Source organism: Oreochromis aureus, linkage group 3, assembly GCF_013358895.1.
Source record: "Oreochromis aureus strain Israel breed Guangdong linkage group 3, ZZ_aureus, whole genome shotgun sequence".
Taxonomy (NCBI): domain Eukaryota; kingdom Metazoa; phylum Chordata; class Actinopteri; order Cichliformes; family Cichlidae; genus Oreochromis; species Oreochromis aureus.
In genome coordinates this window covers 114,423,399-114,451,251 of record NC_052944.1, presented here as the reverse complement: position 1 = coordinate 114,451,251, position 27,853 = coordinate 114,423,399, and the positions used below count along the sequence as shown (strand labels likewise).

General features: G+C 41.7%; 1 protein-coding gene and 1 long non-coding RNA gene across 2 annotated transcripts in view; both read right to left on the bottom strand.

Moving 5' to 3' along the window:
* Positions 1–4,321: 4,321 nt before the first annotated feature.
* Positions 4,322–27,853, bottom strand: part of LOC116312827 (NACHT, LRR and PYD domains-containing protein 14-like) — a gene marked incomplete at both ends in the record, with an annotated part of 197,428 nt that continues 173,896 nt past the window's right edge. The window contains 2 exons of the mRNA XM_039608451.1: positions 4,322–4,466; positions 14,105–14,278. Of these exons, the coding sequence (XP_039464385.1) occupies positions 4,322–4,466; positions 14,105–14,278 (319 nt within the window). The remainder of the gene's footprint in view (positions 4,467–14,104; positions 14,279–27,853) is intronic.
* On the bottom strand, positions 16,879–27,086 carry LOC120437923. The gene is made up of 4 exons (XR_005611503.1): positions 26,989–27,086; positions 17,832–17,961; positions 17,488–17,589; positions 16,879–16,935 (listed from the first exon to the last, which is right to left on the bottom strand). It is a non-coding gene; the product is annotated as an uncharacterized LOC120437923 (long non-coding RNA).

The following is a 27,853-nucleotide window of genomic DNA, read 5'->3' as shown; positions in this document are numbered from 1 at the left end:
GAGCCTCTCTAAAGACCTTATTGTCTGGCCCTGTCATGCATCATGACTGTGGCCAACCAGACAGTGATTGATGGAAACAGGACAGACTGGATGATGGCCATTTCTCCAGACTGCACAGGGTTATATCTTTGGATTAGTTCTGACACATTCATCAACACCATATCTCCAGTCATTGGAGGAAATATCAGAGTGGAAAAAAGTCAGATTTTTACTGTAAAAACCACAAACATGTTTAACCAATCATTTTCAGAACTTTAAATGCAAACAGAAATTGTACATTTTTTTTAAAATTATGAACAAGTTGTGCAAACAACAACTCTGCAACTATTTCCTAAAAATGCAGCCGAGGCCTCAGGAGGTTTTTATATAAGCATTTCAAACTATTTACAGAACAATCACGTGTTCTGCATCAAATAAGAAGGCACACAAATGATTTGTGCCACTGCAAAAAATAGTTTGTGTCACTATAAGCCAGAGGAGAACAGCACAGGGATAAACCTGCAGGTCTGACAGCAGGAGGTGAATCACTCCTGTTTTCCATATGGAGACAGCGTTTACACTGCAATCTGCCTTTGGTGGCTTTAAGGCAGCAACTGTGACATTCACTAGTAGAACTGACACACAAAACAACCACTACACTACACACTAACTACACACTTACTACTATTAAACCCGATTCTTTGATCCCCATGATAGAACAGAGAAAACCCGACTCAGGAGTGGTCAAAACATTTATAATTCTTTATTCAATCATCTTCCGAAAGAGAGAACCCTGCAAAGCCCAAGGCCAGTTGCATATAGTCTCTAACATTAGAAGCTAAAAATGGGTGTTATTTTGGTACTTTACACGTCACACACAGCCTCGATACAAACAACTCCTTATATGGTACTAGTTCCTCTTTTTTCTGTCTGGTTTCCTGTTTTATTTATATGCTTGTACAGCTCTACACTAACTTCCTGTTTTTCAGTCTGGCTGAGCACTTAGTTTGTGAGTCAAAAGTGGCCTTGCTTTACAAGCCTTCAATATTAAAATACATAAAACAATATACTCAGAAAATAAGCACTAAGAATATTTGTTTATTCCATAACACTACACACCAACTACACACTAACTACACACCAACTGTAGCCTCCAAACACACTAAACATCACAAATCTCTCACGTATCAAAACTCTTTCTCTCTGGACATTACACGGCTCTCATAAACATACTGTTAGACACTGATAAAGGAACACTCCAACATTTTCACAAATACGCTTCAAGTAGTGGGAGTCATGTGAATATTGTCATCTGATTGGTTTGAATCCTCTAGTCCAGTGGTTCCCAAACTTTTTTTGCTGGGCCCCCCTTGTTTAACAAGAAAAATGTTCGCGCCCCCCACCCTGGCGTGCCTTGCACTGCACGCCCACGCACAAACACATCCTTCAAACACACACACCCATATTTTTGCTCCATTGCGGTTTATTTCACACCTCAAACATTTATTAAACAATTAAGCAAATACAAATAATCTGCAATAAATTACAGGTAGTAAGAAAATAAACTACCAACTCTTTTACGCTCCGTCCGCACCTACACGGGTATTTTTGAGCGCGCAGCTGTTTCGGGCACATGTAAAGCGGCATATCGAATCACGAGAACGGAGATTTTTAAAACTCCTTTTTTTTTTGCGTTTACGTGTGGACAAGGAGGAATACAGAGTTTGTCACGCAATGTCAAAGGTATGTGCCTTTTTCACGTCACACTGTGCGCCACGTTATTGTTTACATGAGATGAATTGCAGAATGGCAGATAGAGACAAAATACTGTTAATCTGACTCTGCAGGTTTTACACGCTTACATATACAGGCCATTACTGTCCCTGCATTTAGAAAGGCAGAGGCATCATGGTGTAATTATTTTACATGTAGTTGTTTTTTTTCCTGTGTAATAATGTTCAACATTGCTATCAATACATTTGTCAAAAAAAACCCTCTACAAAATGGGTTCAAAAACATAAACAACTGTGGGATACTGTTTGTCCGTGATTTGAACAGCCCAGCGCTGCTCCCGATGCAGGGAAAACTAATTCTGCAGGGAGACCTACCTCAGCACTTGTGCAGGTGAAACCAAAGGGAAGATATGCTTCACCATATTTTCTAGTCTTTGGCTTAGAATGAAGTTGGTTTGGAAACATATTCAGCAATGCTTCATCTCCTGCTTTGCGTTTGTGTGGGCGCCCCGTGCTAGCATTGTCCAAGCGTTGTTTTTGTTTTTGTTTTTTTTCCCTTTTCATGCCGCGCCCCCCCTGCAATAGCTCTGCGCCCCCCCTAGGGAGCGGGCCCCACACTTTGGGAACCACTGCTCTAGTCAATCACAGAAAGAGTGTTAATATGCTAATTTAAGGTGAATAAGCCTAAGTAGCTAATGCTAACATTACTTTCCCTTCATTTAAGCCTATTTAGCATTAATTAACTTCATTTAGCATTAAGAAGTTAATGCTAACTATTTTCCCTTGCATTATAACGATGTGAGTTAATGCTAAGTAGGCTGCCGTTACTAACCAATGCTAATTTGACTTGAATTAACGTCATCCGTTAATGCTAACTCTTTTCCCTTGCAGTATAACAATGTGAGCAGCTAATGCTAAGAAGACTGCTGTTATTAGCTAATGCGAATTTGATGTGACTTATGGTAAATGGTAAATGGCCTGAATTTGTATAGCTTTACTCAGTCCCTAAGGACCCCAAAGCGCTTTACACTACATTCAGTCATTCACCCATTCACACACACATTCACACACTTGATGTGAGGAGTTAATGCTAAGTAGGCTGCCATTAGTGGCTAATTCTAATTAGGGGTGAATAATTATTACCAGCTAATGCTAATATCGTTTTCCCTTTCCTTTTAACAATGTGAGCAGCTAGTGCTAGCTAGGCTAATTTACATTAAATGCTAATTTAATGTAAATTAGCATTATATTAGTGAGGAGTTAAGTTAGACTTAGTCTAGTTAGTCTACTTAAGTTAGTCTCCTTAAGTTAGACTAAGTAGACTTCCATTAGTGGTTAGGTGAATAAGAATTAGCAACTAATGCTAATACCATATTTTCTTGCTTTATAACAATGTGACCAGCTAATGCTAAGTAGCTTGTCGTTATTAGCTAATACTAATTTGAGGTGAATTAGCATTATCCGCTTATGCGAACAAATTTTTTTCTTACTTTTTAACAATATGAGTTGCTAATGCTAACACTATTTTTCATTCAATTTTAACTTTTTTTGATTTTAAGAATGACAGTAGCTAATGATACGAAGTCTACCATTATTAACTAATGCTAATTTGATGTGAATTAGCATTATCCGATAATGCCAACTCTTTTTCCCTGAATTATAACAATGTGAGGAGCTAATGCTAAGTAGGCTGCCATTAGCGGCTAATTCTAATTAGGGGTCAATAATTATTTGCAGCTAATGCTAGTACCTTTTTATCTTCCCTTATAACAATGTGAGCAGCTAATGCTAATTTGATGTAAATTAGCATCATGCGCTAATGCTAAAACTGTTTTCCTTTACCTTTTAAAAATGTGAGTAGCTAATGCTAACACAACAATATTTTTTGCCTCTTTGTCACACACAGAGACTGAAATGATTAACAGCCTTGTTTGATTCTTCTGTCAGTATCAATGACTGTCACTGTGACTGTGGACATACAGCATGGGAAACTCATGTGAAGCTACAGTCTCCCTCCCTATGGTCTCTCCTGTCCTCCTGCTCCTGCAAAAAACAAAACAAAACAAAGCATCCACCCTTTTCTTACCGACTGGGTGAATTGTTTGTCGACATTTACTAATCCTAAAGTTGGTGCAGTCTTTGTCTCAGTATCAAGTAAGTCAAACACTTTTAGTCTACATTGTCAGTCCATCACAGTCCAGTCACACACACACGTACCTGACATTTGATTAAGTACACAGCGGCCACTATCTCAGGTACATCTATGACCTAATAAAATATATCTAAAGTTACAAAATGTTGTCTCTGTCCAACTATTTATGGACCTAACTGTAGGTCTACTATTAATGAAACTCTCAACGTGACTTATCAGTTATCGTAATGTTTCTGCAAACAGACTCCTTGGAGACCCCCTACATAAATATCCATGTACTATCCAGCCGGACTAGTGTATCTGTCCCTGAAAATATTCCTGCATGTGTGATTGTTCATGTCTCATCTGCAGGAAACAAACAGGAAGTGAGTGAAGGACACAGGAAATGCTTCGAGCTCTTCCTCCTTTATCAGATATTCTCTCCATACCTGAGAGTGTCCAGTCTCCAGCCTGGATCCTTCAGTCCAGCCGACAGCAGCTTCATTCCTGAGTCTCCTGGATGATTGTAGCTCAGGTCCAGCTCTCTCAGATGGGAGGGGTTGGAGTTCAGAGCTGAGGCCAGAGAAGTACAGCCTTCCTCTGTGATCAGACAGCCTGACAGACTGCACACACACAAAACAACAATCCATCTGTCAACAATCATTTTCTCTTTGTCACAATAACAGCTATTATTGGGATTTAGAGATTCTTTTATTGCTGCCATATACTCTGCCTTATGATAAATGCGTTAATAACATGTTCTACAGTATTATTTTATCAGTAATATTGTTTACAGGGTTCATATTGCATTGAATATGTTTGTCATCACATTCATTCTATTCACAGGTTGAGTTCATTCTATACACAATGCATAACTGTGCTTGTTTAGAGTTGATGTTCTATCCAAGAGGGTTTTAAGCTTCACTGGTGAGAGTGTCCAGGTGATACATGTTGAGGGAAGATGAGAACATAGCAGGTTAATTGCATGCATGCTTACAATACACATAAATCTAGTAGCAGGCCTGAGCGAAGGCCCAAGTGTCTTCTGCTTCTTATTTGAGACCTGCGCCAATTCAGTCTACTTAGTGATTGAGGACGAGGTCCATTATTAGCCCTTAGAGGCCCTGAAGCTTGAAGTTATTACCTTAAAAGGAAGGTGTTATCAAAAGAGAAGTTATATGTCTGTTCATAGTTATTAGAGATGTACAAGATGTACCCTTGTCTGTAAACAATGACTGGACATAATGTATTTTTGACCTGTATTGACGTGTATGTGGGGGTGTGATCCTCTATGCTATAAAACCAGAACTCAGTGTATTTTTGTCAGAGCAAATAAGCCATATGCTGACGGTTGTTCTCCGTTGTCAATAAACTCATCGTTTGATTGTACTTTTCTGGGCCTCCGTCGTTTGTTGTCTGGTCTACAGTTGATCGATCTCGCTTCACTATCCAAGGAACAATTCCCAACAGGCAACAACAGTCATCTCAAGCTGTTTAACAGTGTAAGGTAACAGCCTCCAATATTAGAGATAAAGTCCCAACCAACTGTGAGCAGCACTTGGTGAGTCAGAGATGATGAGCATCATCACAGTGATGATCATTTCTCTGTTAACCCAGGCTTTCTGCTTCAGGAGCTGTGCATGCTCACATAACAAGGAGACCTTTAAACATCATTTCAATCATTTCACTAAATGGATGGACTGAGCACAGCCTACAGATGAACTGGTGCTAGAGATCATAAACAACATCAAATAAAACCGTCAAATTCAACACTTTAGATGGAAATATGAGATTAATGCTGCAGACAATCATGAACGTGCTGAATTCATGAACATCAAGAATGCAGCCAGTGGTAAAATAAAGATTTGACCTCTGTGTGTTCAGTGTGACTGTCTATTCCTAACAAAGTCCTAACATGATAGCTGCACTTTAGAGCTCTAAATGTGGAACTGACACATATTTAAACACTATATGTTACATTCAGTTCTGACACTCGCCCACAGTCCAACAAAGAAAACATGGACATCACATCAGTTTGTCACCAAAGTCTAATTATTAGGGCAACTTAACCTGTTATTATCTCATTAACTCATTAACTGATTAACACCAACAATTATTTTATCGCACATTAACACAGTCTTTAAAATCATGATTATTTTGAAAGTGCTGATTGGCTCTGAATATAAAAGTCATGGGTTACAGCAGGGATGTTGATCAGTGCTGGCTTGAAATGGGCCTCATTATGTGTCTCAATGAGAGCTTTGATGGTGGGCCTAATACTACTGCAGCGCTCACATGACCCGGGACAGAAAGAAAGGGGCAGGGACAGAAACATGGTGACAGGCAAGATCTTTGACATGTTCATTTTAAACTGTTCCAGAGGGCAGTGTTGATACAACTAAAGTTATTTGGAAAAAACGTTGAGTTTTTTATCATTGGAGTACTTCAAGTCTGAAGTATCACTTAAATGCATTACACGCTGTTGATGGCAGCAAACAAACCACCCAAACAAACAGTGGTGGGAGGTGTTACGGGTTCGAAATTGAGGATGAGAGCAAAACAATGATAGTCCAGAGGAGGTTGTTCAAACAATTGATTTTAATGAATGCACGCTGCGTGGAGAGGTGTAAACTGCAAACCAGTTGTACATCTCTACCCAAAATACACTCTAGATTGCTTTTATAACATCAGGGTATTGTAACGCCCCTTCTTGCGTTTACAAGCACATAATTTGCATGTACAGAACATTCATGTATTTTAAGAATTAAATGCAAACACAGAAGTTCCTCCTTGTGGCATACTCTTAAGAATATGGTGATGATCTAAGGCCTTTGAGGTCACCATGGACTGGACATCCTTCCGTCACCTGTAACTAAGCAAACTCAAATACCACAAGAAGCTGAATACATTCAGGCCTTTGCTCAGCCACTATTCCACTGTACCAATACACTCAGCATATGAGTTATGATACATATATATTTAACTCAATCATTTTAAAGTAGTTATAACTGCACCTGTAATAAAAATGTTAATATTTGATTATGATAACCCCTATAATATAAATTATAACATAATGCCAGCAGCTTCAATAAACACTTTGATGAAATGATAATTAATGCAATGATAAGATGATGGTTATGTAAAATAATCCATGTAATTCCACAGAGGCTTGGGCAGAGTCTAGATAAACCAAAGAAAGACAAGCTTGCAAACGCCATGGTTAAGTGGATAGCTGCAAACTGCTGGCCGATTAGTGTTGTTGAAGAAGTCGGTCTGAGGAACGTTCTTAGGATCAACAAATGACGACATGTATGAGCCTCCCTCAAGATGCACCATCACAAGAAGAATACATGAGCTGTAGAAAAAGGAGAGACCACGAAAGCCACGTACAATGTGCACCAGCTGTTGGTATGTCTGGAGACGACTGGACATGGTAACCATGGTTACCTGGCAGTTACAGTACATGTGTTCACATGCTCTGACTCTAATGAAAACAGAAACATTTGACTGAAACCTGCAGAACATTTGATTCATGTTGCACAGCAGTGGGACATTTGAAATAAAGTCAGCACACTCAGTACAGATAGCGCAAGAAATATGATGCTGCTGCCAGACGTCTGCCTTCGAACACGTTCCTGCATTGCACACGTTCTCCAGCGTTCTGTCACAGTATCTCTGCAGAACAGTGAGTTTGACAATGTCCTGGCCAAATGCACAAAGGTTGTGGGCCACTTTAAACACAGTCCAGCAAATCCTACAGAATTACAGTGGCTTTCAAATGTGTTCGGCCCCCTTGGACTTTTCCACATTTTAGTCACATTTCAGCCACAAACATGAATCAATTTTATTCATGTTTGTGGTGTACACGTGAGAAGTGGAACGAAAATCTACATGATTCCAAACATTTTTTACAAATAAATAAGTGAAAAGTGGGGTGTGCATAATTATTCAGCCCCCTGAGTCAATACTTTGTGGAACCACCTTTTGCTGCAATTACAGCTGCCAGTCTTTAAGGGTATGTCTCTACCAGCTTTGCATATCTAGAGACTGAAATTCTTGCCCATTCATCTTTGCAAAACAGCTCCAGCTCAGTCAGATTAGAAGGACAGCGTTTGTGAACAGCAGTTTTCAGATCTTGCTACAGATTCTCGATTGGTATCTATTACTCTTACCAAAGTTGTACTAACACATTTTGACAGATTTTTGAACCCCGTGTACCACATAAAATCTTTTCGTGGTCAGTAAGCAGAACCAGAATTAAAATGAATAAAATAAATGAATAAATAAAAAGTGACTTAAAGGCTTCAACCTGAACATCACAAAATCTGAACATCTTTCCTTGGACATGGGCATTTGAGAGGTTCCTCCTCGACTACCTCTGGTTCAACACCCAACAGCATGTCCATGTATACATTGTCAAGTGTGAGAATATTTGTGTTGTGTGCTGATGATTCAACTCTGTAAACTTGTGACTATTTTGATCATTAAGTTTCTACTTAGACAGCAACAAAACAGAAAGCAGTTCCCAGGAACTATTTCCTGTTTTAGGGCCTTTCAATATAAGAGTATGTTGTCAAAGGATTTTGCAAAGAAAAGCGTCTGGACTTCTTTAAGTTGCTTGAAGACGTTTCACCTCTCATCCGAGAAGCTTCTTCAGTTCTAAGGTCAAATGGCCGAGAGTCCCAGATTTAAACCCAGTGGGAGTATCCCCCCAATGAGGGACAAAGGACCCCCTGGTGATCCTCTAATCACATGCGCCAAGGTGCCTGACCTCAGGAATTCACATGACAAGGTGGGGCCAGGTTTCACAATGGGCTCACCCGAAACCCTGGCTGATTAGGTCCCACACCCGCTTTCACACCTTGGCGCATGTGATTAGAGGATCACCAGGGGTCCTTTGTCCTCATTGGGGATACTCCCACTGGGTTTAAATCTGGGACTCGGCCATTTGACCTTAGAACTGAAGAAGCTTCTCGGATGAGAGGTGAAATGTCTTCAAGCAACTTAAAGAAGTCCAGACGCTTTTCTTTGCAAACTCCTTTGACTACGATGACCTGGATGACTGAGAACCTTCACAGACATAAGAGTATGTTACACTTCAGAACACGTCCACATCTCCTCTTATTAGAGGATTCTCTTATTATTATGTGTGCCTATGCCAAGAGGCACACATATTACTATTCCTCGGATTTATTGTGTGGATGCCTCATGGCATCCACACTGTTGTTTTCCTGTTTCTCTTTATTCTTTATTGTGTGGATGCCCTAAAGGGCTTCCACACTATTGAGTTCCTGTTTCTCTTTATTCTTTATACTTTATTCTTCAAGTTGCTCCGTTCTTTGCCGCTTAACTACTCCCTCAGTTTTCAGCCGATTTTCTCCGTTCAAACTCTAAACTGTTCTGCTCTTTCTGCTAATTCCTGCTATGACTTTTGGTGTTTATTACTATTATACTTTTTAAAATATTACACTTTTTTCCTTTAATTTGTCCCATCCCATTGAAATGAATGGAAAATTCCACAATTCTGTGCAATTAACTCAGAGTGAGTGCTGGTCTGTTCTGAATTTTCTCTTCATGTCTGAACAACTCCTTGCTGCTCGCTCAATTTTCACTCAATCCCCACAAATTATACATCAAAACGTAGGTATTCTTGCTGGCTTTCAGACAATGTCACTATCTTTATTGTGAGATTTACCATTTTTTCGCAATTTGCCTCGAAGTGACACATGGTCTGCATAGTCCCCATTCGAAGTCTATGTGGAGGTTTTGAAATTCAGAGCTGAAATTCTGTAACAGGAGGCATTTTCAAATCGCCATATCTAATTAACAAAGCAAAGTTAGGACATGAGGCTTGTGCCAATATATCTTCAGACACTGCTGACACTCACAGTGGAAGCAGTTTTTACAATTATCTTACCGTTGAGCAATGAATTACGTTTGTTTGAGGGGTGGAAATCTGTCCTCCTCTCAGTTTTCAAAATCCAAAAATGAAGCCGTTTCTTCTCTCGTCATATCTCCGCGACGGAGGTACAAAGAGCAATGAAAATCGCAGTCAAAGTACACCAAAGTCCGCTGATTCACCCAGTACGAGAATTATGCTGCTAGCCCTCCTAGTTTTTGAGCCCAAATTCTGCTTATTCACCTCTTCTGCAAAATTTTCAGCCTTTTCACCTCTTATTAGCACAAATCTCAGGTGTTTTCAGGAAAAACTCTTTTCAGCAGAAACTCTGCTGGTTCATCTCTTTTCAGCGCAACTTTCTGCTTCTTTACCTCTTTTCTGCAGAAATTCTGCTGATTCACCTCTTTTCTGCAAAATTTTCAGCCTTTTCACCTCTCATCAGCGCAATTCTTAGCAGCTTCTGCTAATTTCAGCAGAATTGTCCGTCTCTCCACCTCTTCTTTGTAAGAATGACATTGGCTCAGGGAAATGACTAGCTGCCTTGAGACCAGGAGGGCCAGGTTCGAATCCTGCTCAGGACAACATTTTTTTTTTCACCACCATACAACCTTTTGCAACTTTTCATCTTTTTCAGCTTTTCTGCAGACAGCTTCAGCGTTAAGGCATCCACACAGCATTTTCGCAGGAAATGCAATTTTTTCTAGTCTTTATTATTCCTCTAGTTGCTCCGTTCTTTGCCGATTAACTACTCCCTCAGTTTTCAGCCGATTTCCTCAGTTCAAACTTTAAAAAATTCTGCTCTTTCTGCTAATGTGTGCTATGACTTTTGGTGCTCATAGCTTCTATACTTTTTGAGATATTGAATATTTTTTGCAATATTTTTGCCCATTGAAATGAATGGAAAACATTATCAATGTGGTCACTTGTTTCTGCTCGCTGGGCTGAGCTGTGTTTTAGCTCAGTGAGATGAGCAGCCGTTCTCAGACTGGGAGGCCCGGGTTCAAATCCCGCTTACGGCAACATTTCTTTCAGTTAACAGTTAAACTCAATTTCAGCTTTTTCACCCCCTTTTCAACAAAATTTTCAGTTTTTTCACCACTTTTCATCACAAATCCCAGCTTTTTCTGCTGTTTTCAGTAAAAACATCTTTTCAGCAGAATTCTGAAAAGAGTTCTGCAGAAGTCTTTTCAGCAGAAATTCTACTGATTGAACTCTTTTCAGCAGAATTTGCACCTCTTTTAAGGCCAAATTCCGCTTATTCACCTCTTCTGCAAAATTTCCAGCCTTTTCACCTCTTATTAGCACAAATCTCAGCTGTTTTCAGAAAAAACACTTTTGAGCAAAATATTCTGCTGATTCATGTCTTTTCAGCGCAACTTTCTGCTTCTTTACCTTTTTTCAGCAGAAATTCTGCTGATTCACCTCTTTTCTGCAAAATTTTCAGCCTTTTCTCCTCTTATCAACACAATTCTCAGCAGCTTATGCTCATTTCAGCAGAATTTTCCGTCTCTCCACCTCTTCTTTGTCAGAGTGAGTTTAGCTTAGTGAGATGAGTGGCTGCCTTGAGACCTGGAGGGCCAGGTTCGAATCCTACTCAGGGCAATTTTTTTTTTCCACCACCATACAACTTTTTGCAACTTTTCATCTTTTTCAGTTTTTGAGCAGACAGCTTCAGCATTAAGGCATCCACACAGCATTTTCGCAGGAAATGCAAATTTTTCTAGTTATTATTATTCTCCAGTTTCCGCCTGAAATTTTGCAGCGAAACTCGTCCCGCAGTTTTGAGACAAGCTTCATATATGTTACCTCATTTTGTGCGGCCGGATCTGGAATGGTGTGCTATGACTTTTGGTGTTTATGAATTTTATAGTTTTTTAAATATTAATATTTTAGTGAAAACTTTCCCGCGCTCCTCTGCCGAACAGTTTTGACATTAGGGTTACATATGTTAGATCATTTTGTGCGGCTGGAGCTGGACTATTATGTTATGAGTTTTGGTGTTTATGACTTTTATAGTTTTTTAAATATTAATATTTTAGTGCAAATTTAGGCCAATTCATCTTTTGGCGCCAAATAAACAGACTTCATTTGTGGTGTGTTGGCGCCATCTTTTGGTCCCATTGAAACAAATTTCAAACTTCATTTGTGGTGTGTTGGCTCTCTCTAGTGGTATGCCGGGAGTGGTACAGCCTGTCTACCCTTATTTGGATACCGTAATGACGACAATATCAATGGCGCGCACAGCCTCGCTGCTTTCAGGAACCATTGGAGGTTTTAAGGTTGCGCGAACCATTGAATAGTTACGGTAAACACAATGGCTTCTATGCTTGGTGGAAAACTCCATATCCCACAATTCATAGCACACCTCTGCCAAGCTAAACAATGGCGGCCACCACTTCGTTTTATATGTCTTTTATTAGTGTTTCTAGGTCAGAAAATAAACTTTTAAGATATTTTCAGGCGAGAATGTAGGTGTGTAAACTTCAAATATCTGCTTGTTTTATCAAGACATCCCATATTAGCGACAGTGCTCTGACGACCTCGGTCCTACCTGACAGCTAGCCGGCTACCTAGCTAGCTGCCGCACTTGGCTGCAAATGGACAGCGAGGGGACTCTCTCTCTCCTTTCACCTCCCCAGTCTCTCGAAAATGCTCGCACAGAATCGGAGTTACAGCTGGATGTGGAAAAAATAACTGAGTTGTTTGGTGGTGCTATAATGCGGAGCTACAACAGTGGGCAGCTATCCACCGGTGTGTGACAGAAAGGACATGCCGCGAACGAGACATACGAGGCGGGGCAGGCGACCGCCGATCGACCGGTGTTTGCTAACGCGGAGGTCAATCGTGGATCAGGGAAAGCGAAGGCAGGAGCGTGAGGTGAACTGAATTTCAGGTAAGAAGTTATGAACTGCACTCTATTTGGGTCAGATATAAACCGAGTTTAGGTGTAGTTTATTTAGCAGCAGTTCTCTTACGTGTTGCTGATAGCCGGCTAGCTAGCTAGCGCCGCTAGCGACCCTTCGTGAAAAAGCACCCAGGCTTGGCTTATATTGAGGCGGGTGAAACTCGTGTCAGCACCCGGTCGCTCGCCGACAGTATGTGTTTTAGCTGGACTTATTTTTCGTTTATATGGGCCGATGATGCTGGAAACCGAAGGCAGGAGCGTGAGGTGAACTGAATTTCAGGTAAGAAGTTATGAACTGCACTCTATTTGGGTCAGATATAAACCGAGTTTAGGTGTAATTTATTTTCGTTGACCTTTTACAATCGTACTGCCACGGGAGTTTATATACAGCTGTGTGCGCACTAAGTTACTGACGTTGGACTTTAGGGTTAGTTCATAGAGTTGCCGTGCCGTACAAACGGAATCGTCCCACATTCAGAGAAAACATTATGATTTATTCTGTCGTTACGAAGCCTCCCCTGTCATTCTCTCGCGTGTTGAAACGTCAATCATGAAACTGATCAATGATTGGCTGTTCGCTCTTATTTATCGCGCTAAACAACAGCAGCACGTTTAAGCTTGATCAGCTGTTGTTAGAATTCTTTTGATTTTAATTTCTAGTATCAGCTGATGTTTGCTGGAGCATGAAGATGAAATCAGGAGATGTCCTTACTGAATCATTAGAGCTGAACTGGTGATGGAGAAACAGGTTTACACTTTAGGTGACATGAATGAGTTGAAGGAAGTTATGAGTTGTTTCTGAGAGACAAAGACCAAGCTCCTTTTTGTGTAGCTGACAGCTGGTAACTGTGCAGGGGCGGATCTAGCAAAGCTTTTACACGGGGGCAGCTAGGGCATTAACAGAGAAAGGTGGACACAAAGATATACTTTTCTTTCTTACTCTCATATAAAATATTTAGCTTTTATTAAATAGTTATCTGAATCTCACAACCAAAGTTTGTATAATAATACACAAGATTGGCTGTAGACCATTGTTCATAATTCAGAACACTGTGTAAAAATAACAAAAACAAAAGTGAATGCATGTGTGAAAAGTGGTCCATAATGTAATGCTTCAAAGCGTGTTCATGCAAACATTGTCGGGTCTGCCGTGGTACAATGGGACTTCTGCTCATGAACCTGTGTGCACAGCGTCTGCAAATCGGCGCTGTACGAAGTAACTTCATCTTTACACAAAACTGTAAGCTGTCATCTGTGAAGCGTGAGCGGTGTTTGTTTTTACCATAGTTCATGGTGGAGAATGGCTGCTCTTCTGAGTTTTGCTCTCTGTAGCCGTATGAATGGCAAACTACAGTGATTAGCAGCGGCATAGGCACACTTAAAATTTCTTCTGAAATTTTCGCTTTCTAGTTAATTTACTAATTCTGTTAATTGATTAAAAAAATGCTTGATCTCACCTGAGAGTTTCCAGTTTCCAGTGTGGACTCTTCAATCCTTCAGACAGAAACTTCATGCCTGAATCCTGCAGGTCATTGTTACTCAGGTCCAGTTGTCTCAGATTAGAGGACTGAGAGCTGAAATGTGAAGACAGGGCTTCACAGCTTCTATCGGACAGGTCACAGTGACTCAGTCTGAAAAATAACAGATAAAGAATAAAAAAAAACCTACTACTTTTGTTCAAGTGTAATGAGATTCTAAAAAATTCAATCATCTTTTTAATGAGCAACAGTTAATCAGTGAGAGAAGACAGAAGTGAAGAGGGAACCGAGCAGTAAAAGAACACTGTACAGTTCAATGTGCCCCTGGTATCAACAAAATATGTCAATTTTTTTGTTTTCTTTGTTTTTGTTTTTTGTTGATCACACCTGTTTTTTCTCAGCGGGCATAAATATTTAATAACTAAAGTGATGATCACATATTTACTTACAGAGCTTTTTTAGAGGCTTTGACCACTGGCAGCAGCCTCAGAAGAGCCTTCTCTGAAGCAGAGTATTTCTTCAGGTCAAACACATCCAGATCTTTTTCTGATGACAGTAAGATGAAGACCAGAGCTGACCACTGAGCAGTTGACAGTTTATCTGTGGAGAGACTTCCTGATCTCAGGGACTGTTGGATCTCCTCCACTAGAGAACGATCATTCAGTTCATTCAGACAATGGAACAGATTGATGCTTTTCTCGGCAGACAGATTCTCACTGAGCTTCTTCTTGATGTACTGGACTGTTTTCATATTGGTCTGTGAGCTACTTCCTGTCTGTGTCAGCAGACCTCGTAGGAGACACTGATTGGTCTGCAGTGAAAGACCCAGGAGGAAGCGGAGGAACAAGTCCAGGTGTCCATTTGGACTCTGTAAGGCCTTGCTCAGAGCACTCTGGTGGAGAGAATTTAAACTATTTTTAAGTAATTTAGACCACCACGAGGTTGCTTGTTGTTCTTCCAGCAGATTGAGTCCAGAGTTGATGAAGGTCAGATGGACATGAAGAGCAGCCAGAAACTCCTGAACACTCAGATGGATGAAGCAGAACACCTTGTCCTGGTACAGTCCTCTCTCCTCTTTAAAGATCTGTGTGAACACTCCTGAGTACACTGAGGCTGCTCTGATATCGATGCCACACTCTGTCAGGTCTGATTCATAGAAGATCAGGTTTCCTTTCTGCAGCTGATCAAAAGCCAGTTTTCCCAGAGACTCAATCATCTTCCTGCTCTCTGGACTCCAGTGTGGATCTGTCTCAGCTCCTCCATCATACTTGACCTTCTTCACTTTGGCCTGAACCACCAGGAAGTGGATGTACATGTCAGTCAGGTTCTTGGGCAGCTGTCCTCCCTCTTTGGTTTTCAGCACATCCTCCAGAACTGTAGCAGTGATCCAGCAGAAGACTGGGATGTGGCACATGATGTGGAGGCTTCGTGATGTCTTGATGTGGGAGATGATCCTGCTGGCCTGCTCCTCATCTCTGAATCTCTTCCTGAAGTACTTCTCCTTCTGTGGGTCAGTGAACCCTCTAACCTCTGTCACCATGCCAACACAGTTAGGAGGGATCTGATTGGCTGCTGCAGGTCGTGTGGTTATCCAGAGGCGAGCAGAGGGAAGCAGTTTCCCCCTGATGAGGTTTATCAGCAGCACATCCACTGAGGTGGACTTTCTAGGGTCAGTTAAGATTGTAGTTTTGTGGAAGTCCAGAGGAAGTCGACACTCATCCAGACCATCAAAGATGAACACAACCTGGAAGTCTTCAAAGCTGCAGATTCCTGCTTCTTTGGTTTCAGTAAAGAAGTGATGAACAAGTTCCACCAAGCTGAACTTTTCCTCTTTCAGCACATTCAGCTCTCTGAAAGTGAATGGAAATATGAACTGGATGTCCTGGTTGGCTTTGTCTTCAGCCCAGTCCAGGGTGTATTTCTGTATTGAGACTGTTTTCCCAATGCCAGCCACTCCCTTTGTCAGCACTGTTCTGATTGGTTCATCTCTTCCAGGTGAGGCTTTAAAGATGTCTTCTTGTCTGATTGTTGTTTCTGGTCTGTCTGGTTTCCTGGATGGTGTTTCAATCTGTCTGACCTCATGTTCATCATTGACCTCTGCAGTCCCTCCCTCTGTGATGTAGAGCTCTGTGTAGATCTGATTCAGAAGGGTTGGGTTTCCTGCTTTAGCGATCCCCTCAAATACACACTGGAACTTCTTCTTCAGTGCAGATTTAAGGTTACGTTGACAAACTGCCACATCAAGTTCTGAACAAAGGAAGAATATCATTTTACTTTTTATAAATGCCATACAACACCTTTCTGAATAAATGTTGATACATTTCTTCACAGATTTGTAAGTGTTCCACTTATTACCAACATCTTAAATCTTTACATAAATCCTCTTACTGCTCTGCAGACGTTCAGCCAGCTCCTCCTGCTTCATTCTCGTCAAGAAGTCCACTGTGATCTTCACAAATGCCTCTCTGCTGCTGCTCCTTTGAGTCTCTAAGCATTCTGGGTAATCTGGACTCAGAACCTTCTGGATCTTCTTCAGCTCATTCTTCACAAAAGTGATGATGTTGTCCTCCAGCAGCTGGAACAGAATACTTTATGAATGAGCCAATCAGACTGAAATCATGGAGCCAAACATCATGTTGGACACACTGACAGTCCACTGGTCTACAAAGAGCAGCATGGAGATGACTTTGAACAGAATAGATGTAGAAGTAGTTGTTGTACATGTACAGACCATAAATATGGAGTCCAGGTGTGTTTGATGCTGCTGGGCAGACTGACCACTGGGAACCTCAGAGCTCTGCTGGTCCACTCTGTGAAGAAACCATGAAGAATTAGTTCAAGCACAGGATAAAGACCCAGTAGGTATGAGCTCAAATAACTTAATCTCAGTCAAATTTATCACGTTTTAAACTCTCAGATTCTGAAGATATCAGTAATTTTCAGTCTGTTTTTATGGATGTCCTTTCAGTGGTGATGTCAGGGATGATTTTGAAGAAGCTCACAGGAAACTTTGAGACTTCATTAAACTGAACCATCAGCAGATCACTGCTTCAAAATCAGAACATTATCCGAGGTGTCCCTCAACTAACGTGGTGGATCACTGTTTAACAGATCAGACACAAAGACGTGAGAATCAGAGCAGCTCTGTTCTTTAAAGCAAACATGAACCCACTCAGTACACACTTTCCCCACATATATGAGCATCACTGTCCTCAAAGTGTAAATGACCAAGTTTAACATTTTGATCTTTTCTCTTTCATTGTTTTCTTTTTAATGAATCTTTGTAAAAATCTGAGGATGTTTCAGGTCATATTTATTCAGGAAAACACAAACATGTAAAGGAGTCATCACAGCTCTCTGACCTCGTTGGTCCAGGTTCAGCACTGAAGACTGGATTGCTATCTTTGGATCGGTCACTCCTCACAGATGGACAGCTGGACCCTGCAGACTGTGACCTCTGACCTCTGCAGACAGAAACATGATAAACTGATTGAAGCAGCTGTGATCACACAGACTGCAGATAATGCAGCTGTTTCCTGTCAGTAACAGTCCTCTTAGATTAGAGTTTGGCTTTTTACAGGAAAACTGGACAAAACTGATTTTGGTTCCAAATTCATTTTCATTTCCTCTCAGCTCACAAACACAGTCAGAAAATAAACCAGAATCAACACTAATTATAATGTCAGTGCAGAATTATTCTGCTGACCTCGTTGGTCCATGATCAGCACTGAACTGTGGATTTAGATCTTTGGACTGGTCACTCCTCACAGACGGACAGCTGGATCCTGCAGACTCTGTTCTGTCCTCCTCTTCCTCCATCATCATCGTCAGTCAGTCTGAGAGGTAAACCACAAACACTCAGTGAGTTCACATTAACAGGAGTAACTGAGTTACAGTCGCTGACCTCTGACCTGTCATGTAACCTAGAAACCAGGTTAATATGTCTGTAGGTTCTCAGTCATCCAGGTCATGTGATCTAAGGTGATTGGAAAGAAAAAAGAGACTTCTTTAAGTTTCTTTAAGATGTTTCATCTGAGAAGCTTCTTCAGTTCTACAACCAAACGGTGGAGAGTCCCAGATATTTAAACCTGAGAGGGAAAGAAAGAGGGGCGCTGACCAGCTATTGATCATGTGATGAGTCACATGATCAATAGTGGGTCAACAAGATAACAACAATATAAACACTTGTTTTAACTTGTTATTTTCTGTTATATCGCGAGAGTATGGTTACCCGCGGGACGTTGTTTGTTGTGTGTGAGCATAAAGCGCTTGGATGAGACTACGATGATGTGTCTTTTGATTTAACATTGGTAGCAGAGGATGGTTTCCAATTATAAAGAACCACAAAAGCTTGATCAAGCTAGGCCATACCAGTGTTGGAAGAATGAAGTCAATATTTGGAGACGAGTTATGGAGCTGGAGACGAGTTATGGAGACGAGTTATGGAGCCCCAGCGCCACCGCCACTTGCTGTGGCGCTGGGGCTCGAGGGAAGAGCCAGAGAAAGGGCCATGGAGATACCTGCAGAAGATTTGAACAAAGATGACGGTATGGAAACACTAATTGCAAAACTGGATGTGGTGTTTCAGAGAGAAGAGAAAGACCGCGCGCATGAAGCTTATTCGTGTTTTGATTCCATTGCAAAGAGCCACAGTGTGTCCATGGCAGACTACATTATAGACTTTGAACAGCGTTATAACCGGATGAAAAAGTACAACATAATGCTGCCTGACGCAGTGTTAGCATTTAAGCTTCTAGATACAGCTTTTCTTGATGAGCAAAGTCGACAGCTTGCACTGACAGCGTGCACTGACTTAACATTTGCGTCTATGAAGTCTGCACTGAAACGGATTTTCGGAGGGAAAGTAGCCGGAGTTTTCAGCGGAATTCAACTGAACCAAGATGCAGTTTTCCTTACGGAGCAAAAAGGTTCCAAATACAAACGAAACAACGGTACATTGTTGCGGGGTGGACAGCGACAACCACTACAAAGTACCAACCCACTTGACAAGTTTGGCAAGCGAACAAGATGTGCTATTTGTCAGAGCAATGGTGACCAAGTAAAGCTAACTGAAGATGGGAAAGTGGAGGAGTGTAACATTACTTTATACACTAAAGCCTCAATGACAGACTCTGAAATCTTCCTGACTTAAGCACTGGGGTCAGCCTGCATGTACACGTAAAGTTTGTGGTCAGACGTGGCTAGATAGTTACATGCGTGACCTCGGCCAAGTAAACAAGTTGCTCCAGCCAAAATTGGACAAACGAAATGTGACATTGAAAGTGAAGTAGTTCCTGTTGACATTCCACTACTACTGAGCAAAACGTCTCTCAAGAAAGCAGAGACTGTTCTAGACATGGAGAATGACAGTGTTGTCATGTTCAAGCAGCCTGTTCCCCTAGAGCTCACTAGTTCGGGACACTATTGTGTGGACATTAGAGATGAAAATACTACAAAAAGCTGCAATGAAAATGAAGTTCTCATGGTAACTGCTGAAATGTCTACAAAAGAGAAACAGAAAGTTCTTGTGAAGCTTCATAAGCAGTTTGGTCATGCATCTGCAGAGAGGTTATTGAGGCTTATCCAAAGCTCTGGCAATACAAATAAAGTTATTCTACAAGAGATAGTTCGTGACTGTGACATTTGTCAGAGATATTGCAAAACCAAGCCAAGACCTGCTGTTGGTCTACCCCTGGCTTCTAAGTATAATGAGACAGTAGCGATGGATCTACATGAGTTGGAGCCCAATGTGTGGTACCTTTGCATCATCGACCACTTCACACGCTTCAGTGCCGGCAGCATCGTAAAGACAAAGAAAGCTGCAGAGATCGTCAAGTCCTTCATTCACACCTGGATAAGCATTCACGGTGCCCCCAGATGGCTCTACACAGATAATGGCGGAGAGTTCAACAACACGGAGATTCGGGACATGGCTGAAAACTTCAATATTGAGGTAAAGACAACGGCGGGGTATAGTCCCTGGAGCAACGGACTACTGGAGAGACATAACATGACACTTACAGAAATCCTCCTGAAGGTAAAAAAGGAATGAGGATGTGACTGGCACACTGCGTTAGACTGGGCCCTTATGGCCAAAAACAGTATGCTTAACGTACATGGTTATAGTCCACATCAACTTGTGTTTGGCCAAAACCCCAAACTTCCTTCTGTGTTTATTCAGTGTCATCATCAGCGGTACTGTGTGGCATCCACTTTACTCAACCTTGACTGGTGTACTCTTACAAGTTTAGCGTACAGCCTCAGGGTGCTGGACTTGGGGTGAAACCCTCCATGCATGGTAAGGAGCTTTCTTGTCTTGATGTCAGTGGCTTCTAGCTCCTCCTTTGGCCAGCCTATTACCCCAGCAGGGTACCTGATCACGGGCAGGGCGTAGGTGATGATGGCCCGGATCTTGTTCTTACCGTTCAGCTGACACCTCAGGACTTGCCTGACCCTCTGCAGGTACTTTGTCGTTGCAGCCTTTCTAGCGGCCTCTTCATGGTTCCCATTCGCCTGTGGGATCCCCAGGTACTTGTAACTGTCCTCTATGTCTGCAATGTTGCCTTCTGGTAGTTCAATCCCCTCAGTTCTGACTACCTTCCCTCTCTTTGTTACCATCCGACTACACTTCTCCAGTCCGAACGACATTCCAATGTCATTGCTGTATAGCCTGGTAGCATGTATCAGTGAATCGATGTCTCATTCACTCTTGGCATACAGCTTGATGTCATCCATGTACAGGAGGTGGCTGACAACTGCTCCATTCCGTAGTCGGTATCCGTAGCCAGTCTTGTTAATGATCTCACTGAGGGGGTTCAGACCTATGCAGAACAGCAGTGGGGACAGAGCATCTCGTTGGTAGGTCCCGCATTTGATGGTGACTTGTGCTTTAGGCCTGAAGTTGACCTCTAGTGTTTTACGCCACATCCCCATTGAGTTCCTGATGAAGGCTCTTAGGGTCCTGTTGATCTTGTACAATTCTAGGCATTCCAGTATCCAATATCCAGCTGTGGGGCATTGAGTCATAGACCTTCTTGTAATCAATCCAGGCAGTGCACAGGTTGGTCAGTCTGGTCTTGCAGTCTCGGCTGACTGTTCTGTCTACCAGTAGCTGGTGTTTTGCGCCTCTGGTATTCTTGCCAATCCCTTTCTGTGCCCCACTCATGTATTGACCCATGTGCCTGTTCATCTTAGCCGATATGATGCCTGACAGGAGCTTCCATGTAATACTGAGGTAGGTAATTGGTCGGTAGTTGGATGGGACCGGTCCCTTCTTGGGGTCCTTGGGGATCAGGACCGTCCGACCTTCGGTTAGCCATTCCGGGTGTCTCTCGTTAACTAGCAGCTGGTTCATTTGTGCTGCCAGGCACTCGTGGAGTGCAGTCAGCGTCTTCAGCCAGCGTGAACCATGTCGGGGGCCTGGTGCTGTCCAACTCTTCATACTGGAGACCCTTTCTTGGATGTCTGCCACTGTGATGGTTACTGGACCCTGTTCAGGGAGGTCACTATGGTCTGCCCTCAGATCCACTAGCCACTGAGCATTGCCGTTATGGGTTGCGTCCTTCTCCCATATGCTCTTCCAGTATTGCTCCGTCTCCAGCCTTGGTGGTGCTGTTCTCTTATTGTTCCCTTGCCACTGAGAGTACACCTTGGCTGGTTCTGTGGAGAACAGGAGAACCCCACTCCTGGTACCAGAGCAGCTGGATAGCGTAGTGGTTAAACTACACGCCTTTGGAGCAGAAGATCGCAAGTTCGATTCCTGCCTGGGGCGTCTGTATCCAGTAAGGGTCCTAAGGCTAGACTCCCTATGCTAAGTAAGCCTACCGCAGACATGAGCGAGACAGATAAATATCAAGGCATGCCAGCTCGGATGTCACCCGGATCAACAAGGTCTGCGTCAGGTGTTGAGGAACCAACACTGGAATGATAACATTATTTGAACATTACCTAGTAAGACTGATTCAGGATTAGTTATTTTAAACTTTCCTAGCAGTCCTTCACAAACAGGGAACAGTCTGTCTATTCTGTCAGCTGCTGCTGGCTCTTCCTCCTCCTCTTCCTCACACACTGCTGAGTTGCGTTTGGAAAGTGCGTTTGGCTCGACACCACCGAACAGAGGCAGCAATATAATATAGCTAACATTAACAGTGCAGTGAATCCTGCTTGTGCCGTCATATTCAGGACTGCAAACCGAGCAGCATCACTGACTTTCAGCTTGTTGTGTTTGTGGATATATGACTGACTTTAATTATCCATAAAATCATCACATTCTCTGTAAGATTAAGGTCCACTATTGAGTGGCGTATATTTTAAAGTAAAGGCTTTAAAACCAAGTTAATGCTGAAAGTACAAACATCGCTAATGTCACATAACTTTGCTGACATGTGGCCAACAGTAATGTTTGAATGTTCTTCATTATTAAACATTCGCACATAAATGAGTGACATATTATTCAGTACTTACTTTTGAAAGTTTACTCTTCTGGCGTCTGTGGAAAATTATCCACACCCACTGCCACGCTATGAATTGTGGGATATATGGGACTGCCAAGCGTGCACCGGACCACGCTTGAAATGTGGGGAAATCAACGGCACATTTGGAGTACACTTCGGATTGGGACAGCCGTCGCTATGACGTAATACGGCTCAAAATGCGTACTCCCAAGCGTGCGGTCACGGAATTGGGACACAGCTTATAAGTACACAAACACGAATGTAGCTCAGAGTGGCGGACACACTCGGCCTGGTTGGTCCAGCTGTGAGTCCGTTACCGTGAACTATGGAGCGGCAGATTTGTGCTGGAACTAAGCTGCACACAGCTGATGTTAACCAGGAAAACATTACACACTGACTTTAATAAAAAACAAACACAGTTTGTTGTGTGAAGAAATCAAACATGAGCTGAACAAACAGTTCTTCATTACATCAGAAACATGGGCCAGTTTTTAAAAGTGAATTAATATTAATAAATATTTTTTAAATTGGCTGAATTAAAAAACCTGAGCAATGTTTGACATGGATAACTGTCAAAATCTATGAGAGGGATTAAAAATATTAAGGAACAATCAAAATGGTTCAGCCGTAGGTTTCTTCGTGTTAAAAGAAAACTACGGCACTGTCGCCAAAGTTCATGCTCATAGAGGGTCATATGATGGTTTGTTTTTTTCTTACAATATAAAGCGCCTTGAGGTGAATGTTGTTGTGATTTGGTGTATTGGTGCTATGTAGATAAATTTGAATTAAATGGCTCCCCTCTGGGCGATGCCTCCACCTCATTTCCTGCAGAACTGAGAAGAGGAGAGCCACCTTTGACCCCAAAGCCACTCTGCTTTTTAACTCCAGCCGATAAGACCATTTCCCACACCAGAAACATAAACTACTCTACACTCTTTTTATACTGCCGACACTTTACTCAATGTTACTCACTTACAGTTATTTACTCAGCTATTGAGTCACTTTAATTTTAAAACTGTGTAATTTTAAAACTGTATATACTGTGTATTTATTATCTCACTCTTATTGTCATGCTGCTCTGTTGTATGTTAATTGTCCCTTGGGGATAAATGAAATCTTTCTGATTCTGATTCTGAACTGAAAAATTGAATTACATTAAGTCGTCTTCATACAAGTACACTCACTCCAAACATGCCATCTTTGATATCCAGTCTATGCCCTGGGCTCCTGCATCCTCTCCTTCAAAGCTCTGAGGCTTTCTGTTTGCACTGACTCCCTGTTTCTCCAAACAAACAGGTCCTCCAGCTTTGCTCCCACATGCTGTTCACAGTCAATCCGATCCAAGCAGATGCTGGAGCAGATCCAGGCTGCACAGACCCTTCAGGTCAAAAAGCTCAAAGTGACAAATGTGTACAGAAAGCAACGGCCAACATCGAGTCCCAGGAAAGAGGAAGAAGGTGCTGTTTTTTTTTCCAGCTGTACTCATACTACAGCTTTAAAGAGGGCATTAGCCCCTCCCCCCAGCTTGAACCTTATCATGGAGGGCTTTAAAGATACGTCTTTATTTGGATATCAGTAAAAAAAATCCTCATCAACACAAAGCAGCAGACATCAGCAGCATCACATGAAAGCTGCAGTGTTTGATGTCAAAAGTTATATAGAAGCAGCGTCAGCTCAACGGACTCTTTGGTCCAAATGTTTGGGAGCAGAAACTCTCAGCTTTACCCTCTGAGTCTGAGTCAGAGTAAAGTTCACATACACACAATGTTGGGGTTGTCACTGAAGAAAAGTAATATATTACTTTTGTACTGTTCTTAAAAGTAATTCAGAATCTTCATCAATCACTCACTGAACCCTGACCCCTCTAACATAAAGCTGACAGACAGACCAAGAGTGTCTCATGATAGCGTTTTAGTGTAGACTGTATTAATAGACCAGAATTCACTCAAAGCTATTCACAGGACAGAATCAGATGAATCCAAAGTTTCCAACATTATAGAGCCCAGAAGAAATAAGTCCTGTGCATTAAAGGGGCGATCGTGGCTCAAGAGTTGGGAGTTTGCCTTGTAATCAGAAGGTTGCGGGTTCGAGCCCCGGCTTGGACAGTCTCGGTCATTGTGTCCTTGGGGAAGACACTTCACCTGTTGCCTACTGGTGGTGGTCAGAGGGCCCAGTGGCACCCTCACCTCTGTCAGTGCGCCCCAGGGTGGCTGTGGCTACAATGTAGCTTACCATCACCAGTGTGTGAATGACTGGATATGTAAAGCACTTTGGGGTCCTTAGGGACTAGTAAAGCGCTATATAAATACAGGCCATTTTACCTTTTTTTTTTTTTTTTTTTAAAGTCAGCATCAGCTCTCTGCTCTGTCTTACAGCATATTCATGAGAATCAGACGTGTTTTTAATTATGTTTTGGTATTTTCAGCCAAGGAATCATTCTTCATGGAAGTTTCCATCACCTAACTAGAAAAACTGGTAACTGCACGCAGCATAGTTTCAGTTTACAGCAATCCTAATCTTAGTGACGCATCAACAGTACATGTTATTTAACAGAGCTGTAAAAAGACTATTTTAATTTATATTACACTTTAATCCAGATCATACATCAGATTTATTTTATATAGATTCAGTTAAAATGTGTCTCCTCCATCAGTTCCATCTGTGATGCTGTCAGCAGATAAATGTTGGACTTCCTCAGTGTGTCTGCATATTACCAGGTTATCACAACTTTATTCTACTCTGTTCCTTCTGGTTTTATTCATTGACCAGTATGACCAGTCTGGACAAGACTTCTTCCAGCCCTGTGCTGACCAGGAGACCACGGGGTCTCACTGAGTACTCTGACCTGATCTTCTGGACTCAACCATGTGATCCTTGTTAAAGTGATTGAGACCTTTGCATCTGAACTTTTCCAACAGATGGAAACTTTTCCTCTTTATTTTCCTTTAATCCAGACCTTCTGTTTTTCATTTGAACAGCTAATGTGTGTTTAATTTGAAATAGATTAAACACAAATATCAGTGTTAGGTTCTGCACTTCATACATCCTTTAGTTATGTAGGGAGAGGTATAAATGTGTTTAGGCTCATTTTACTCTGATATTAAAATCAAAATTCTCTTAGAAAACAGACAACACATTAACTACACACTCCAAACACGCTAAACGTCACAAATCTCTCACATCTCAAAACTCGCTCTCTCTCTTTTTCTGTTCTCTCTCTCTCTCTCTCTCTCTCTCTCTCTCTCTCTCTCTCTCCCTCTCTCTCTCACACACACACACACAGTTTATGAATTTATAAATAAATATTGTTTATCATGACTGTGGTTTTACGTGGCCTTTCAACACAGTTTATAAACTGGTATATATCACCTTGTTGCTTTGTCTTCAAGTGGTCATGTTATTGGCTTACCACGACTACTTTATTCTTCCTCAGTCAAACAGCAGCACTCATGCGATTGTTTTGCCCCCTGAGCTCCAGGTGTTGTGCTAGACAGTGATCGTGATTACCGTCCGCGGGAGCGCGCAGCTGCTTAAAGCTATAGCGTCCAGATTACTTACAGCTACTTCCTTGCAACTGATATAACATGCGGTAAACTGAACACAGCTTCAACCATCTGTTTATTCCCATCACTGATTACTACTACAAAAAAAAAAAAATCTGTTTTCACCTGTGAGAGTCAGAGGTGTTTTTAATGATGTTTCTAACATGTTTCTAACATGTTAACATGTTTCTAGCTCAGGAATCATTCTTTGTGGAAGTTTAAACTAGAAAAACTGGTAACTGCACACAGCATAGTTCCAGTTTACAGCATTCCTTATGTTTGTGACGCATCAACAGTAACAACATGATATTTAACAGAGCTGTAAAAAGACTAACAGACATCAGTCATTTTTTTGATTACAAAAGTCTCACTTTCTGTTTCTCTATCAGCTCCATCAGTTTCTATGGCGCCTCAATCATCAGAAGATCAGAAGAAAACTTATAGGAACATGAGAGACCAACTATTAATGATGAAAACCTTGAAACACTAAAAGAAGAAAACTCAAATCCACTGATTAAAAACACAAAGTACCGATTGAACAGGAAAGTGATGGAGCTCAAAGACGCTGCCAAGACTTTTCTGCATGTTACCCATGACTCCAGACACAGCCTCCATATGCATAAATTATCAGCAGGCAAATGATATGAACATGAATTTTCTTCAAATTAACTTTCAGTAAACCTGAACTAAGCTGGAGCTGCTTTACTTCATGTTTTTTGATGTCAGTAAAACCTGAAAGCCGACTTCTTAACAACAAACTGAGTTCATCTGATCCAAAGTTTGTCCTGATATAAGAGCTGAACATCAGGTCCAAACATCACAGAAACAAACAGTCAAACTGTTAAAAGAGGAAACGAAGCAAACTTACAGTTTCTTTACACAGAGACACCAACAACAAGCTCCACTCCACACCTGGACACTAAACACAAACACACAGGTGAGCTGTTTCCTGGAAGGAGGCTGGGCTCCACCTGAAGACTGTGACAGAGCCACACCTTCATGTGCTAGTTTACAAATATGTGGTCTGACTGCTCAGACTGGCTCAGAGTGAACAAACTAATCACAGCTCATTTCTGACACAGTGTTTACTTTGTTTGGAGTCACACTTTCTACCTTCACCTGTGCAGTAAAGACTGAGCGCAAAACTGAAACCAACCTTCCAATCAGGAAGCTAAATATATCCTTCATTTCATTCAGACTCTGTTATGTTGTTGTGTGAATGAAATGAAGGATTTTTTTTTTTTTTACTACGACGCACGATTTTCTATTTAAATGGAGGCTTGAGACAGCAAGCGGCAGACCGGAAACGAGCTGGCTCCGTTATACAACTCACGTTGCCGCCAGACATCGGCAGCATCAGGTTTTCTGTCTTACCAGGCTGTTCTACAGCAGGACCACCTCTGAGACAAGCAGACTTCCTCTGAGACTGTTGAACATCCTCATCATGACTCCCATGACAGCAGCTGAAGCTAAGAGGTGTTTCTCCGCCTTAAGGTTACGATGACAAACAGCAGTTGGAAGTTCTGAACAACAATAATAATAAAAATAAAAAATGCTGATGACAATTTCTGACCCACTGAGAAATGACTGAACACACTGGTGTCACAAGTGTCTCATTTATCCAGCAGCTTAAATCTTTATAGAAATCCTCTTACGTCTCTGCAGACGGTCAGCCAGCTCCTCCTGCTTCATTCTCCTCAGGAAGTCCACTGTGATCTTCACAAATGCCTCTC